This window comes from Amblyomma americanum, chromosome 7 (assembly GCF_052857255.1).
Source record: "Amblyomma americanum isolate KBUSLIRL-KWMA chromosome 7, ASM5285725v1, whole genome shotgun sequence".
Lineage (NCBI taxonomy): Eukaryota > Metazoa > Arthropoda > Arachnida > Ixodida > Ixodidae > Amblyomma > Amblyomma americanum.
This window is the reverse complement of record NC_135503.1, coordinates 131,620,537-131,634,985: the sequence shown is the minus strand read 5'-3', so window position 1 is coordinate 131,634,985 and position 14,449 is coordinate 131,620,537. Positions and strand designations below refer to the sequence as shown.

The 14,449-nt window shown below is 48.8% G+C and overlaps 1 protein-coding gene across 1 annotated transcript in view; it reads right to left on the bottom strand.

The window, feature by feature from the left end:
• The window catches only part of LOC144098060 (uncharacterized), a 75,893-nt gene that overhangs the window by 35,413 nt on the left and 26,031 nt on the right, over window positions 1-14,449 (bottom strand). The window contains exon 2 of the mRNA XM_077630619.1: window positions 1,060-1,243. Coding sequence (XP_077486745.1) covers window positions 1,060-1,105 — 46 coding nt within the window. The 5' untranslated portion in view covers window positions 1,106-1,243. The remainder of the gene's footprint in view (window positions 1-1,059; window positions 1,244-14,449) is intronic.

Below are 14,449 nucleotides of genomic sequence, written 5' to 3'. Positions count from 1 at the left end.
GAGATGCTAAATCTCTATTGTTCGCATTCAACCAACGAAAGTGAGTAAAAAGCCAGCTAAAGTTTCTTTGTTCTGAACATTTTTCACCGCGGATTTCAGGACTTTCAGTTTCAGTGCGAAGGTAGAAATGAATCTCTCTTTTGTACGCAAAACGACTGTTTCCTTTAATACTGGATCTGCCTCTAATGAGGATTCATAACGAACGCAGCTCTTTTGCGCTCCACAGAGAGAGAATGCGAAAAGGGAAATGAATTAACAGAGGAGGGATTTGGCGCAGAAGACGGTTGGGTGAGCGCATTCGTGGCGAAGTGTGGTGTATCGTCAGCCTCCTCGCGGATGAGCAGAGACGCGTTGGGCTGGACACTGCCGCACATTCACCAAGGCGCAAGCAAGCAGGGGAGGGAAATGGTTCAGAGACCAAAGGGACCAGCGTACACATTGTCAGTGCAGCGTATGGCAGGAGACACTTGCGGTGCAGAAAAGTATCGACCGATGCGAAGACGTCCGTGTCGACGCTGAGAGAGTCGCAAGAGAAGTGAAGAAAGTCGGAAGAGCGTGGGGAAGGACGGTATTGTTGGTGGCGAGGGCTTTGACACAATAAACAGAACCAGTAGCGTCCGGCAAAGGATTCGGCTGGGAACCCAATTTCAGCTCGAGCACAGTCGAAGACTGCGGCATGGCACGAAAGTAAATCCCAGCCCAGAATAGCAGCATGGGAACAGAATGGCAGCATGCACAACAAACTCTTTTGTGCAGAGGAAGTCCTCAATCACAACTCGAGCGGTACACGCTGCAGACGGCTTGGTGAGAAGAGCGCTGACAGTGCGCTGCGCGCTCCAGTCCGCACCTTTCTGGTTTTCTCTGCAAACGAATTCTCTCCTTCGTGCACCTTACATACAGATTAACAAAAACGCGCCCGACAAAAACAAAGAAATTTCTGCACGTAGAGTCCTTTTCTCGCGTATCTCTCATTCAGAATGACTAATCATTGGTCAGATGCCCGAGCTATGCACCACATGATTATCTTAAAAGAACCGATTCAATAAACACCCCACTCACCTGTGCGGAATCCATCTTCAGAGAGACTCAAGGCGGACAAAGACATCCCGGCCTCTCCTCTTCCACGCGCGACGCCATCCCTTTCGGTTCGTTGTTCCTGGTGACCGGGACCATCGCCTTCGGTTCGTAGTCCCTGGTGACCGGGACCTTTCGCCCCCGCATGTGAAATTTCGTCTTTACTCGCCTGCGTTGTGTATCGCCGCCAGGAGTCGGTTAATAAATAGGGGCACTGCCAACACAACGACACCTCAATTGCAGCAATTTTTTCTCGTCCCTGAGCCCACGCGTTCCGCCAACGGCTGAACTGTATCATTTGCTCTCAAGTACACGCGCGAGTTTCCGGAAAGAGAACGCGCGAAGACTAGCACGTGCTCCCGATAAGGCGCAGGAAGAAGAACGAAGAGTGCGGCGCAGTACGCTCCGCTCTCGAGACGCGACTGTATGCAGCACAAAAGTTGCCTACTTCGATGTAACTCAAAAGAAATGTTGAACTCAAAAGATTCCTTCGCTTCTAATGACACCCCTACTCATTAGCGTACAGTCGCAAGCAAACAGAAACACTTGACTTACATGCATTCTCCAAAAAATATCGCGGATTGTTGCCTATGGGTTACGTGCTCACCTCGCAGTCTGCAGGTCCTTGGTGCAATCCCTCACACCTTCATAAGAAGTTTTAACGCCACAGCGTTGAAGACACCGTTACCCAGAAATGCCGTCTTCGGCTCGGTTGTGTGAGCGAAAAATCATGAGCCTGAATCTGGTAGGTGGTGCCCAGAGAACAACGCACGAGGCAGGTGGGCCACCTAGGTGACGTGACCTAGCTTGCTGCGTCGTCACAACCTGCCCACCGGGTAGTGAGAAAAGTGCTCAACGTGGCAGGTGCCAGTTAAATTAATCATTGGTACGTCACTCGGCAAGAGCAACTAGGGCCACACAAAGCTCACCGCTGGGAGCACTTCCTATCGCAGGGCACTGGCGTATCGCTCAACCACTGCGCCAGGAGAGGTACGAGGACTGCTAGGCATCTATGAATGGAAAGTGGAGGATGTCCTTCTGCATACATGTGAATTAACTCGTTACGATATCGCCTTGTTGCCTTAAGGCGGAGCTTAAGTGTTCCCTTCAACTTGTATTTTTCTCCTTTGCCGTAGACGCCACTATATTATAGTCTACTGCTGATGTCATGCGACAGCATCCTGACGGCAACGAGAAATTCAGTGACCATGGACGGCGACGGACGCCGACTTTTGTGCTAATAGGACATACATAACGCTTTCGCATTAATAACATTGTAGCCCAGCCGAAAGCTCTCATCAGACGCGTCATAGCGAGCGCTTTCAAAGAAGACTGTCCTTATTTTCTCACAAAGAAACGAATGCGAGAGGGGAGCCCCGAAGCAGCCAGAGTGAGTGTTGAAAGCACAGAGCGGCACCAGTAGGATGCAACTTGATATAACAGCAGCTGACAATGGGCTGTGCCTGTATTACTCCGCTGACCATTCGCGCCTGTAAACGAAATCGCTTTTTAATTTCTGACTGTATCAAGCAAGCGAGAGGGAGGCATGTCAAGTGGCCTACGTATCGAGGCGCCGGCGTGTCTCATTTCCCTCGCGTCCTCTACGACCTTCTCTCACTTTTACTCAAGGAGTCCATGTTAAGTGCGCAATGCCACTGGTTGCGCATAGGCCAACGCCATTCGCAGCGAGCCAAGCGCAGCTCGGAAGCAGCATGAACGGTTTCAACAACTACTTCGTGCCCTGACAACGCTGCAACCTTACGTTTTACCTCCCCGTCCGGTCTATCCGCCTTCATTTCTGCGGGAAAACCCGTGTTCAATACGGAGGACAGCTCCCACAAGTCTCTGGCATGCTGCACCTACCTGCGATTACGCTGCCCATTCAGCGTTCAGGTGATCAAGGACATCTTTTCACGATTTTCAAACAATTTTAGCGGTCAAACTCTGACAATTGTGTGACACTGCAGCACTAAACCTATAAGGACGACTCCGCTTCAACGCGTTTGCTGCCATTTACACTGACATGACGTCATGGTTGCCCGACGTCGCCTGGACGAGTCCTGTCATTTGGACTGCCTCAGTGGCACCCTAAATACCTGTGGCAATTTTTGAAACATAGCTGAGTATTTAGCACTTTCGGCGATTTCCTTTTAAACTTTTTAAAATTAAGAATCGTTTTGCGAACACACCGAGAGGGCGCCCAATTTCACGCAAATGCAACATCAGCGTGCGAGATCTATATCTAAAGAGACGGACCATGCAAAATAGCGTGCTTCGTTTTTGAGAACTTTCTAACCATCCGCGGTGGCTCATTGGTTAGGGCGATCGGCTACTGACTGATCCGGAGATCTGGGGTTCGAACCCGACCGTGGCGGTTGCGTTTTTATGGAGGAATAATTGGTTTTTGGGGAAAGGAAATGGCGCAGTATCTGTCTCACATATCGGTAGACACCTCAACCGCACCGTAAGGGAAGCGATAAAGGAGGGAGTGAAGGAAGAAAGGAAGAGAGAGGTGCTGTAGTGGAGGGCTCCGGAATAATTTCGACCACTTGGGGATCTTTAACGTGCACTGACATTGCACAGCACACGGGCGCCTTAGTGTTTCTCTTTTTTATGGAGGAAAAGCGCTAAGGCGCCCGCATGCTGTGCGATGTCAGTGCACGTTAAAGATCCCCAGGTGGTCGAAATTATTCCGGAGCCCTCCACTACGGCACCTCTATCTTCCTTTCTTCTTTCGCTCCATCCTTTATCCCTTCCCTTACGGCGCGGCTCTGGTGTCCACCGATATGTGAGACAGATACTGCGCCATTTCCTTTCCCAAAAACCAATTATTATTATTATTATTATTATTATTATTATTATTATTATTATTATTATTATTATTATTATTATTATTATTATTATTATTATTATTATTGTTATTATATTATTATTATTATTATTATTATTATTATTATTTTAACCTCCAATGGTCCACTTTGCGCTGCATGGTGCAAAGTCGATTCAGGGCGCAGCCAAGTGAATCGCTGGTAACTTAGTCGGCGGTGAGCTGAGGTTCCGAAACATGCATATCAATGTGCGGCTGAGAGCCCACCCTTGTGCGAATATGTTACAGCCACGCTTCGGTACGGGGTTCTTAGGGAGTTGCAAACTTAAGTCGATCAAAATCAAGCAGGTCTTCGCTTGGTGCATATCGAGACAAACAGCAGGAGCCGTTTTTAGGACCTGCTGTTTCACTGCTCGTGCTCTCTCGTTCGGAAGTTTGCAAACCTCCTTCACGGCGACGACTCAGTGTACTCTGGTCGAAGCTCAGCCGCTGCCGCAAAGAGACCTAAAGAGAAGGTTGGGGACCACTTGAAATACTGTCTGTTGAAACACCTTTCGATCGGGTACACAAAGACGCCAAAATATCTGGTCTTTGCACCTTTGTTAACACGTGTAAAAAGCTACTGGTGCTTACGTCAAGTGCCCACAGCAGTCCAGCAATCAGTATGATAATGCCGAGGGAGCGCCCTCAGGAAAGACTGGAGCAAGAGCTGCCTCAAAAGAGTATAAAAAAGCATCAGCCTAATCACCTAACCCGTCCATTCCGAGCCGACACTCCCGTGATAGGTTCAAGCTGCACCTGACGGTAGGAAATGAGCCGATGAATTGAGAAAGCCTCTAACGCACAACACCGGTTCGTGGTACGCACTAATCATTTCCAAAAGTAGTAATGATAGGGATAGTAGCAGAGATTCAGAAAAAAATTCTTGAGTGATTTGATTTGTGAGTATTTAACGTCTCAAAGTGACTCAGTCTATGAGGGACGCCGTAGTTAAGGGCTAAGGAAATGTCGACCAGCTGGGTTCTTTTAACGTGCACTGACATCGCACTGTACACGGGCCTCTGGTATTTTGTCTCCATCGTAATTCGACCGCTGCGAAAGGGGATCGAACCCGCGTCATTCGGGAGAGCAGCCCAGCGCCATAACCCTCACATTCACCAAGCTCTCGAAATCCCTCTCTCCTACCCCGCAATATGCACCCTGTACATCACGAACGGCGACACCGATCACAGGCCAAGGCATTACAGAAGATATGGTCGCGTGGATCTTTTAAATGTGGAACCCAAACATCTATACCACCCCTATTAATATTTCATCAATGCCGCACAGTCTTCCACTCTTTGTCTAGGAGAGCATTGTCATGGGTGTTCTCGATTTTTTAGTTTCAGCCACGTTGCCTGCTTACTGCTTGTCGATCGTTGACCTTTAATTGCTGTCTTTATTCCAATTTGGTTGTTTCCTGAGCGAAAGTATTTATCCTATTTTGTAGTTTTCCATGCTACATAATTGCATTCTCTGTATGCATGTTTGCACTGAATGTGCACATGTTCTGCTGGTCCGCCTTCACCCGGCCTCGAGCATCTCTCAAGCTACCCTGATAGCTTTCCGCCCGAGGTTCATTTCCTATATGTCTGGAAATAAACTTCATAAAATTAAATATACGGACAGTACTCCACAGCGGTACGCATGGACGCCGCGAAACACCTCGACCACCCGGCCTCTCTTCGATAGCCGGGGTGACTGGGAACGGTATGCTAGCATCCGCGGCAACAACATATATACTACAGCACAAGAAACGGCGGAGGAAGCAGCAACTGCTTTCGCTATAGCTTTCACTGATGCCGACCTCTAGCGATTCTAAAACGGCTGTGCGTTACTCTGCGAAAGGCCCAGTGTGTTCCATCACCCTCTCCTTTTAAGCGCCACCACTACTCCCGTCGCCACATCACCCTGGAATGGGTTCCGGCCCACTTCTCCGACCCCGGCAACGAGGCTTCCCACAATTATGCCCCAGCATCCATCAGCCGTGCTGTGGTGGACTCCACAGCCTACGGTCTGGAAGTCGGTTGGTTTAATTAAATGACGCCACCCTACGCTACCCGACACCTCTACCCCATCCCACAAATCCCTAACGCCTAGGCAACCACCTGGCGTCGCCTTCAATCCTACTCATTTCCTTCCCCTCTCATTTTCTCTGCCGTCTGCCTTGGCCAGGCACCACCCACCCTAAGCACCACCCACCCTAAACGTGCTAGGTGCCAAGCACCACCCACCCTAAGCCACATAATTTGGGCCTGTCCAGAGGACCCGCCTCCTCTGGGCTTTACAGGGCCCTGAGACACCTTCCGAAAAGAGCACATCAACTATCTCAATAACTGCATTTTGTTGTCATGAACACCTGTACCAAATAATACACTTCTACACGAAGCAGAGAGCCCACAGTCATGCGCGAAAGTTGGCGAGCCATTCTTGGCGACTTTTTCATGCTCGCACCCCCTCTGTCGGTCGCACCTGCGTATACAAGCTGGGACATGGCTGTTGGTTCGATTCTTTCAGACGTGAGGCAGCTACCATGGCAGCAGCCAATAAGCCGCGTAGCTCCGGAGGGTCAGAAAGCTCCGCTCCCGGAGGTGGCGCCGGCGGAGGAGCGCCAACCTTCGAGCGGAAAGAGTGACGAGAGAAGAGGGAACGACATTGAAATTCAAATTTTGACTAGAGATAACTCACCTTCTACAAAAAGAATGAAAAAAAATTCTGGCGGTTTACCACTAGTTAACCCTGGTCGAAAGCGAAAAGCTGCATCTCCCTGGCTACGTTTGTAGTAGAGCCACTGGCGGTTTTCATACCTGGCCTTATTGACACACACACAGAATTAGGTATTTTTTGTATTTGTTAAATATCGTGCTTTAATCGAAACACATTATAGGCGCTCACACAAGACAGTACATATTTATTATAGTTTTGGTTGTATTTGCAACTGTATTATTGCTTGTTGTATACGTGGAGATATAGAACCAAATCCGGTTCCAAACGACGCAAGAACCGTGCAGATAATTTCAGAAAGCCAAATTGAAAAAAATATTGCTTTTTTGGGGAAAGGAAATGGCGTGAGAAAGGCCTCGTTTTGCTTTTCTTAAAACCAACTTTCACTTCCCATTCCTTATGGCGCGGTTCAGGTCTCCACCAAGATATGTGAGAAAGGCGTAATTTCATTTCTCTAAAAGAAATTTTCATTCCATTTTTCTTCCCTCACGGGCGCGGTTCGAGTATCGGTCTCCACGGCTGGCGTCGCATCGATTACACCTAGCGCTCCGCTTAACACATCAAATGCACCTGCGTTTTATGCAGAACCCAGTTTCATGACCTGCGCACGCGATGCCGGCAGACGCTTTCCCGCTTGAGCGAAGCTTAAGGTCAAATTTCAAAAGGTCAAATGTTAAAGTCGAGATAGTTGGTGTACCAGCCGCTGGTGTCGCTGCTGTAGCTGACGTCATGTGTCGAACCTGACTATACCACCAGTTACGCTGATGGTTTGTTCTCTACCTACATTCAAGGTGAAACTTGCGGCCACCGTGACCACTAGCTACATTCAAGGTCAAACTTGCGGTCCCACTGGCGCCTCGAAAAGCTGGCGTAATGAAGCTTTTCGCTTCAAAAATTCTTGATGGACAATATTCGTGAAACCGGGTGCTTTAACATCGCAGGCGTACTGCCATTTTATTTCAGCCCCTTGCCGAGCCCCTTTAATAGAGCTCCGAACCTCCGAGTGGTGGGAGGCCGTGCTGCTCATCTCCAGCCAGGAGACCCAGCTCCAGGCCGTGCCTTTTAAACTCGCCGAGGACATAGGGCTCCCGGCCATCTAGCACGTACTCAAGAACACCCACACCGGCTCAACATGCTCCCCAACCTCCTCCTTGTCAACGACTTCTGGTTCTGATTGCGGATCTTGTGGTGTGCTTTTCACTCTCGCTAATTTGTAATACTGTAATACATCACGGCATGTGATCAGTCCCTGACATTCATTGGAGTGCCCCTGTGACAATGCCAGGCCTGCAACCCTGCGGCGGCGGAGTTTGCGCCATTGTTGCAACGGAAGCTCTCGTGCACATGGGCCCAGAATATTGTCGTTTCTGTAATCTTGTGTGTTCTCTTCAGCAGTATATTTAGTGCTTTACTTGAGAGATTGTCCATTACATGTAATTTCTGCATGCCGAGTGAGAGCCTGTTATGATTATTAAGTTCCGGTTGATATGTTTGGCTTGATGGTTATAGCTATTCCGACGTCATCTTTTCTTATGTGTTTCTTTAATTGTGGCACTTGTTCTCACTGCTACTGCCATCGAATATTTCTCTTTATATTCGGCTGAGGACGTGTGGTGCGCTTCCGCACGTTCTTTGTATCTTTTTAGCCCTGGCTTTCCTTCTGTCTACGTGTGTTCCGCGTGCATATTTCTAAGCATTTGTGCTTTACTGATCTGTTTCTGAATTTCTCGTGGTGCGTCTTCTTCGCTGCATCCAGTGGCTAGTTCTTGTTGTATTACTATCGATTTGAGCATGTTCTTTCCTCTGTGTGTTTCTGATAGTAATTCTCGTTAGCTGATTAGGCGTACTTCTACAATGTCTTCAAAGCTGTTAATAATGGCTAAGGATTCGAATTTCATGTTTGCCGTGCAGCGGTGGTCTCCGGAATAATTTAGACCACGTGGTAATCTAAAGTGCACTGACATCGCACAGCACACGGACGCGTTTTGTGTTTCATCTCTATTGAAACGCGGCGGAAGAGCTGAAGGAGAGTGAAAAAACATTAGCTGTGGTTTAAACTTTGGTTAACCCTGGTGAGAAGCGAAAGCTTCCTTTGGATGGCTACGTTCACAAACGCCACACACACTGCCAAACGGATTGTCTGTAAAGCGTCGATGAAATGCCCGATGGGGCAGTTGCCACCTGCCACGGTGGGCACATGTGATGACGTCAGTAGATCACATGACCTACCAGGTGACACCACGTGACACCTGTCACGTGACTGTACTGACGCTGCCCTCTTGAAAACCTAGCGTAGTGAAGCTTTCGCTTCAAAAAATAAGCTGTGGTTTCACTACTGCTGAACCTGATTACAGAGCGAAAGCTCTGGTTTATCGGGCAGCTAGACGCACCTTGGCGTATGCAACGTTCGTTGAGTGCGTTCCGGGCACTAGATAGGCAGCGCGCCCACCCTGCTACCCTGGAAGATGGCAGTCAATGGTTGATCGCGAGAGGTGGCTCACCAATGAACGCTGCGGCCTATTGCTGCAGTGCCGTGTGTCTGCCACAAAGTTGTTGGCGCTGATGCCTGCCGCCCGCATCTCTCTCTCACCACCGCCACGTATCTCAGAGCGCTACTGCGGCGTCCACTGACATAGGGAGCCAGTTATGCGCCCTTCCATTTTTCAGTGACCATGCCCATAACACTACTTTGCAGCAATCATTTTTTTACGAAAGCACCCATTTCGCCTGTCAGTGACGCGGGTGATAATGCGTGCGACTTGCAGCGTTGCTGCTTTGAGCAGGGTGAAAGTGTGAGTACTGAGTTGGTTTGATTGAACCCTCCTTCCCAAGGTTCTTATTGATATCTGTTCCAGAACAGGCGTTCCTTTAATGCAGACCTTGAGTTTCAGGTCCTCTCTGGTTGAGACGGGCCGGTTTTGCTTGCCTCTCCAGACTCGCAGCAGTTCCCGATTTCTCGGTCAGGCATGCGAGTCCACTTTCTCCAAGGTACTGCTCTACACAGGAGCCGCTTCCTGTAGCCTTTCTTCCTTCCCCCCAGGGGATCCCGTGTTTGTCCAGACTCTACCGCCGTCGACATACATGGCGTGCCTATGCCTTCGACCTTTTCTAGTTTGTGAGCTAGGCCTATCATAGCCATGTCGAAGAGCATTCGTGAGACGACTGAACATTGGGGTGTACCCTTGTTTGGCGTGTGAATTCTGTCCAATCGAAAGTCTCCCAGGCCGATGGTGGCAGTTCTATCGGACAGGAAGGCTTTGAAATTACCAAGGATTCTGCGTCCGCAGCCCAGGTCGTATAGGGCCGTAAGGATCGCTTTGTGGCTGACGATATCGAATGCCCCCTTGACGTCCTAAGTAATTGTGACATATTCGCCCCTTCGGAGTACATTTCGGAGTACATCTTCTCACACCACAAACAGGCGACAAGGCATGCGCGAAAACGACACACCAAAACTAGTCATAAACCTGGCCGTTAGCCGAATCACGTACAGCCTACGCTACCAGTGCCTCAACAAGAGCGAAATACAACAAGCGTATGCCCTGGTACGCAGAGCGTACAATACAGCGCAACTGACTACCGCAGAACAAGTCTACAGAAAAACTCCCTGGTACGCAAAGCATACAGTAGAGCGCTCCGACTACCGCGCAGCACGTCTACAGGAAAACACATGACCCTTCTGTTATTGCAAAACACCTTCGAGGAGCTTCTGGATGCGCAGCTTGAGTCGCAAAAACTCAGGCTGCTGCAGACAACGACTGGAAGAGCGTTCTTACAGAGACTCGGATAGCGCGAGCAGATGCGAGATATGACGAGAACGGAAACGATCTCCGACGAGCATCGCAAATCCCTCAAGGTAGCGCCAATACCAGGAACATGGACCCCAACCTCCACCACCGAGGTACAAAAGAGGCGAGGGCCGAATTCATCGAGAAAACATACGCTCCTCAAGACAGGATCGTGATTGCAGACGCGTCGTCGAGAAGAGGAGACACCAAACTTGCAGTGGCCACGACGGTACATTCGTCTCTAAGCGAAATGACCAGCGCCTCTATGCGAGACTGCCCGGTAGCAGAGGCCTAGGAAGTAGCCGTTGCTCTTGCGGTGGCTATATAACCGGGCGGGCGCTAACAATACTCAGGGACTCTCAAAAAGGCTTTCCGAAATTGCATGAATGGCAGGATAGGTCGTCACACGCTCCGTATACTCCTCGCAACGAGCGACAGAATTAAAAACCGCGAAGAAGAAGACAAGACCACACACAAAATTGTGTGGATACCGGGACACACGGGGGTGGGAGGGAACCAAGCGGTGGAGAGGATAGCTCGAGGATACACTACTTTCCGAGCATCTGATGAGACAGCGCGACTCGCACCAGCACCCTAGAAATATTCGGCCATACTAAAAAACTATAGGGGCAGAAGAATGTGATATCCTTCGCCGCACGAACCTCTCAACAGAGAGGAAGCTGTCACTTAGAGACCCTTATTGAGAGGTTCTTCGCAAACCTACACATACTACACATCCGCCGCGTGGGCGAGATACCACTGTCCCGCATGACGTGATGCACATGTAAACAGTGGCGTGTCGCCTCCGCGAGATACACTAGGAAATACGACGCGCCGCTGTCGTATTCATGTAAACGTGGCTAGGGATTACACAAAAGGGAAAGAGCTCGCCGCCGCAGTGATTTGGCATTCAGTTGAATCGCTCGTGTCTACACCATCAGGCGGGACAGCAAAGCGTGGCCTGAAGCAGCAGTTCATTGCCGATTAAATACGCGACCAACGTAGCGAAACATGCGAAGTGAGCTGCTGCCGCGAAACAACGTTCACCTCCCAAGTCCCCAACAAAAACTCAGAGACAACCAGTGCTCTCGCATTTATGTATCATACGAATTGCTTAGGTGCCCGCATATTTTTTGTGAATTAGGGGGCCTGTTTTCGGAGGCGAGCCTCGCCTCTCTCCTACCTGCAGTTGTGTGCGAGCCGCACCACTACACAAGCGTTTGTGTGTTCGTGGTGAATCGGTGAAGCTTAGACTGAAGGTGTTTGGTGGGCTGATCCCACCCTAGAAGGCACAATTTTTTCACCCGTCCATGAAGTGGGAATAAGAAATGAAACTGCAGAGGATGCAACCCTGGCAATGAGTCTAAACAATAACTCCAAATGGGATCCGTTAAGGTATAATGAGAGAGAAGGGTCGCGGAGGAGAAAAGCTGTGTAATAGGAAAATTAGTTTATAACAACTGTGTGTAGCAGTAACGTAAACAACAGTAATGTTGCAGTTCTAAAGTCCTTACGACAGGCTCTCGCTGCTCTTGAGAGGGGCTTGATATAAGTTTCAAGCACAGAAACAGCCAGTTTTAAAGGCTTGATAATAGGATTAATTCTGGACAAATGGAAGCACAGCATAGAAACAAAAAATACTCTAATAGAAAAAATAATGAAACATTAAAAGCAGTGCATCTGTGTTCTAAAAGTAGCCCAAAATCGTTAATGAATTCTAGAGCACGAAACCACAAAAAAGTACAAGTACAGGTGCTATAGTTGCCACATGTAAATGTTCTTTCAGGCGCGTAACATGGGACGTTCGGCGTAAAGCAGATTCATCTGTCTCATGAGTGAGCTTATGGAGTCGTAAGTCTAGGATTGAGAGACTGGCTGAGCCATGAGTTGAAATTGGCGAGTGAGCCCGAATGAGTGAGCGCAGATGAGTCGTGAGTCAAGATGAGTTGTGACTCGTGAGACGAAATGAATGAGCCCATTTGAGTCGTGAGTCGAATATAGTAAGCCCCAGGCACCTAGATCTATACATTTATACTTACGGTTCACAGTCACAATCTGGTACAGGAGCGGCATTCGTGATTCTTAACCAACGCCAACAACTTGAAGAAACCATACAATTGACAGTACTACAACATGCATCTAATTCTGACGCCGAAGCAACAGCCATCCAACAAGCACTCATACACATAAAGAACTCACCTTCAAACACAACAGCTATACTTAGACAGTCTCTCCACTTTAAAAGGCCTCAAAACCCCAGAAACAAACCCTCTCACCAACAGCATCAAAACCGCATACACACAAGCAGCAGAACAACACACAATTACCCTACATTATGTTAAAGCTCACAGAGGCATACACGGAAACGAACTTGCAGACGAGGCTGCTAAAGAAGTCACTCAATCAGGCACACCCATACACACCCCAATCACAAAACATTATGTCAAAATGCAACTTCAAAAAGAAAGAGGAAAAACATTGGGCTAACGATTGGCTCAGACATGGCAAAGACACTTCCACCTACAATTGGATCAGACACACATCACATACACCATCGCACTTCCCAACAAACTACTTATTACACCAGTCAGGCACATACAGAACATGGACGCTTCCCACATTATCTCCACAGACTTCAGAAAATCACAAATACCTTTTGCATATGTGGCTCTCCTGTCCAAAACATAGATCACTATCTACGGCAATGCACCGTCACTACCACAGAAAGAAAACTCATCACAAAAAATTCCCCAAAACAGAACACATTATTAAGCACCATGAAACATATAAACCACTATAAACACTGATTAAAAAATTTACGGGTCAATTCAACAGCTATAAAAGCCTATTTAACCCCCATTCAAACCCTAATCCTTTCTCTTCCTAATCATTCAAATAAAGATAAAATACTAAACAGCCAAAAATCAACTAAATCCCTAAACAAACTTCCTCCATATCCTACTTTACTCCGACCGCCTACCCCTATCACCACTTTTCTATAACTACCCACATATTCCTTTCTTTCTGTAATTTTCAAAAACCCTGACTTATTGTTAATAACCGAGACCTGGTTACATGAGGGAATTAGTAACGATAGCATTTTCCCACCAGGCTACCATGTTTTTAGATGGGATAGAAGTTCTAAAGGAGGGGGGTGGCTATTGTTCTGAAAAGCACAGTATCTGCAGTCGCTCTTAACTGCAGCCTTTCTGAAATGGTGTGGTGCAAGGTTTCTTGTGGGAACCTTGTACATTTAGTAGGTGTTGTGTACAGGCCGCCTTCTACATCTCCTGAATTTTTGGATGAATTGCTTTTGTTTTTTAACTCTCATGTAAATAAGAACACCACCCCAGTAGCACAAGGTGGCGGGCCCATGCGGGCCCGACATGGGCAATGAGGGCTGGTGGCTGCCCGCAATAAACCTACATTGGTCCCTCGTGGGCTCAATGCTGGCAAAAAAGTTTTGGGTTGCCCATTTTATGCCTGAGTGGGCCCCTCGTCAGCTACGCATGGGCTTAAAAAGAGCGGCCAGCCCACCTGGGTCCCACCACAGATACATGCGGGCAACAGTGCGGGCTCTATCATGGCGAAGTGTGGGCAGCCCCAAGAGGGGCTGCCCCTGCAGCGCCTTGAGGGAGCCACGGTGGTTTTGTGTGGGCAGAGAGATAGTATTCCCGCCTTCGGCCTACATGGGTCCTGTGTGGAAAATACAGGGGCTAAACTTTGGGCTGCACAGCGGCGAAGCGTTGTAGGCATGCACTTTGGGTTGCCTGAGCAACGCCTACATTGGTCCCGCATGGGCTAGGCGTGGGCACATTTGTCATTTCCGCATATTCCCCGCGCCTCTATCCTAAACAGGGTATGAAAGGGCTAAGTATGGGCTGTATGCATGCCACCACAGATACATGCGGGCAACAGTGCGGGCTCTATCATGGTTCAGTGTGGGCAGCCCCTCTTGGGGCTGCCCGTGCAGCGCCTTGAGGGAGCCACGGTGGTT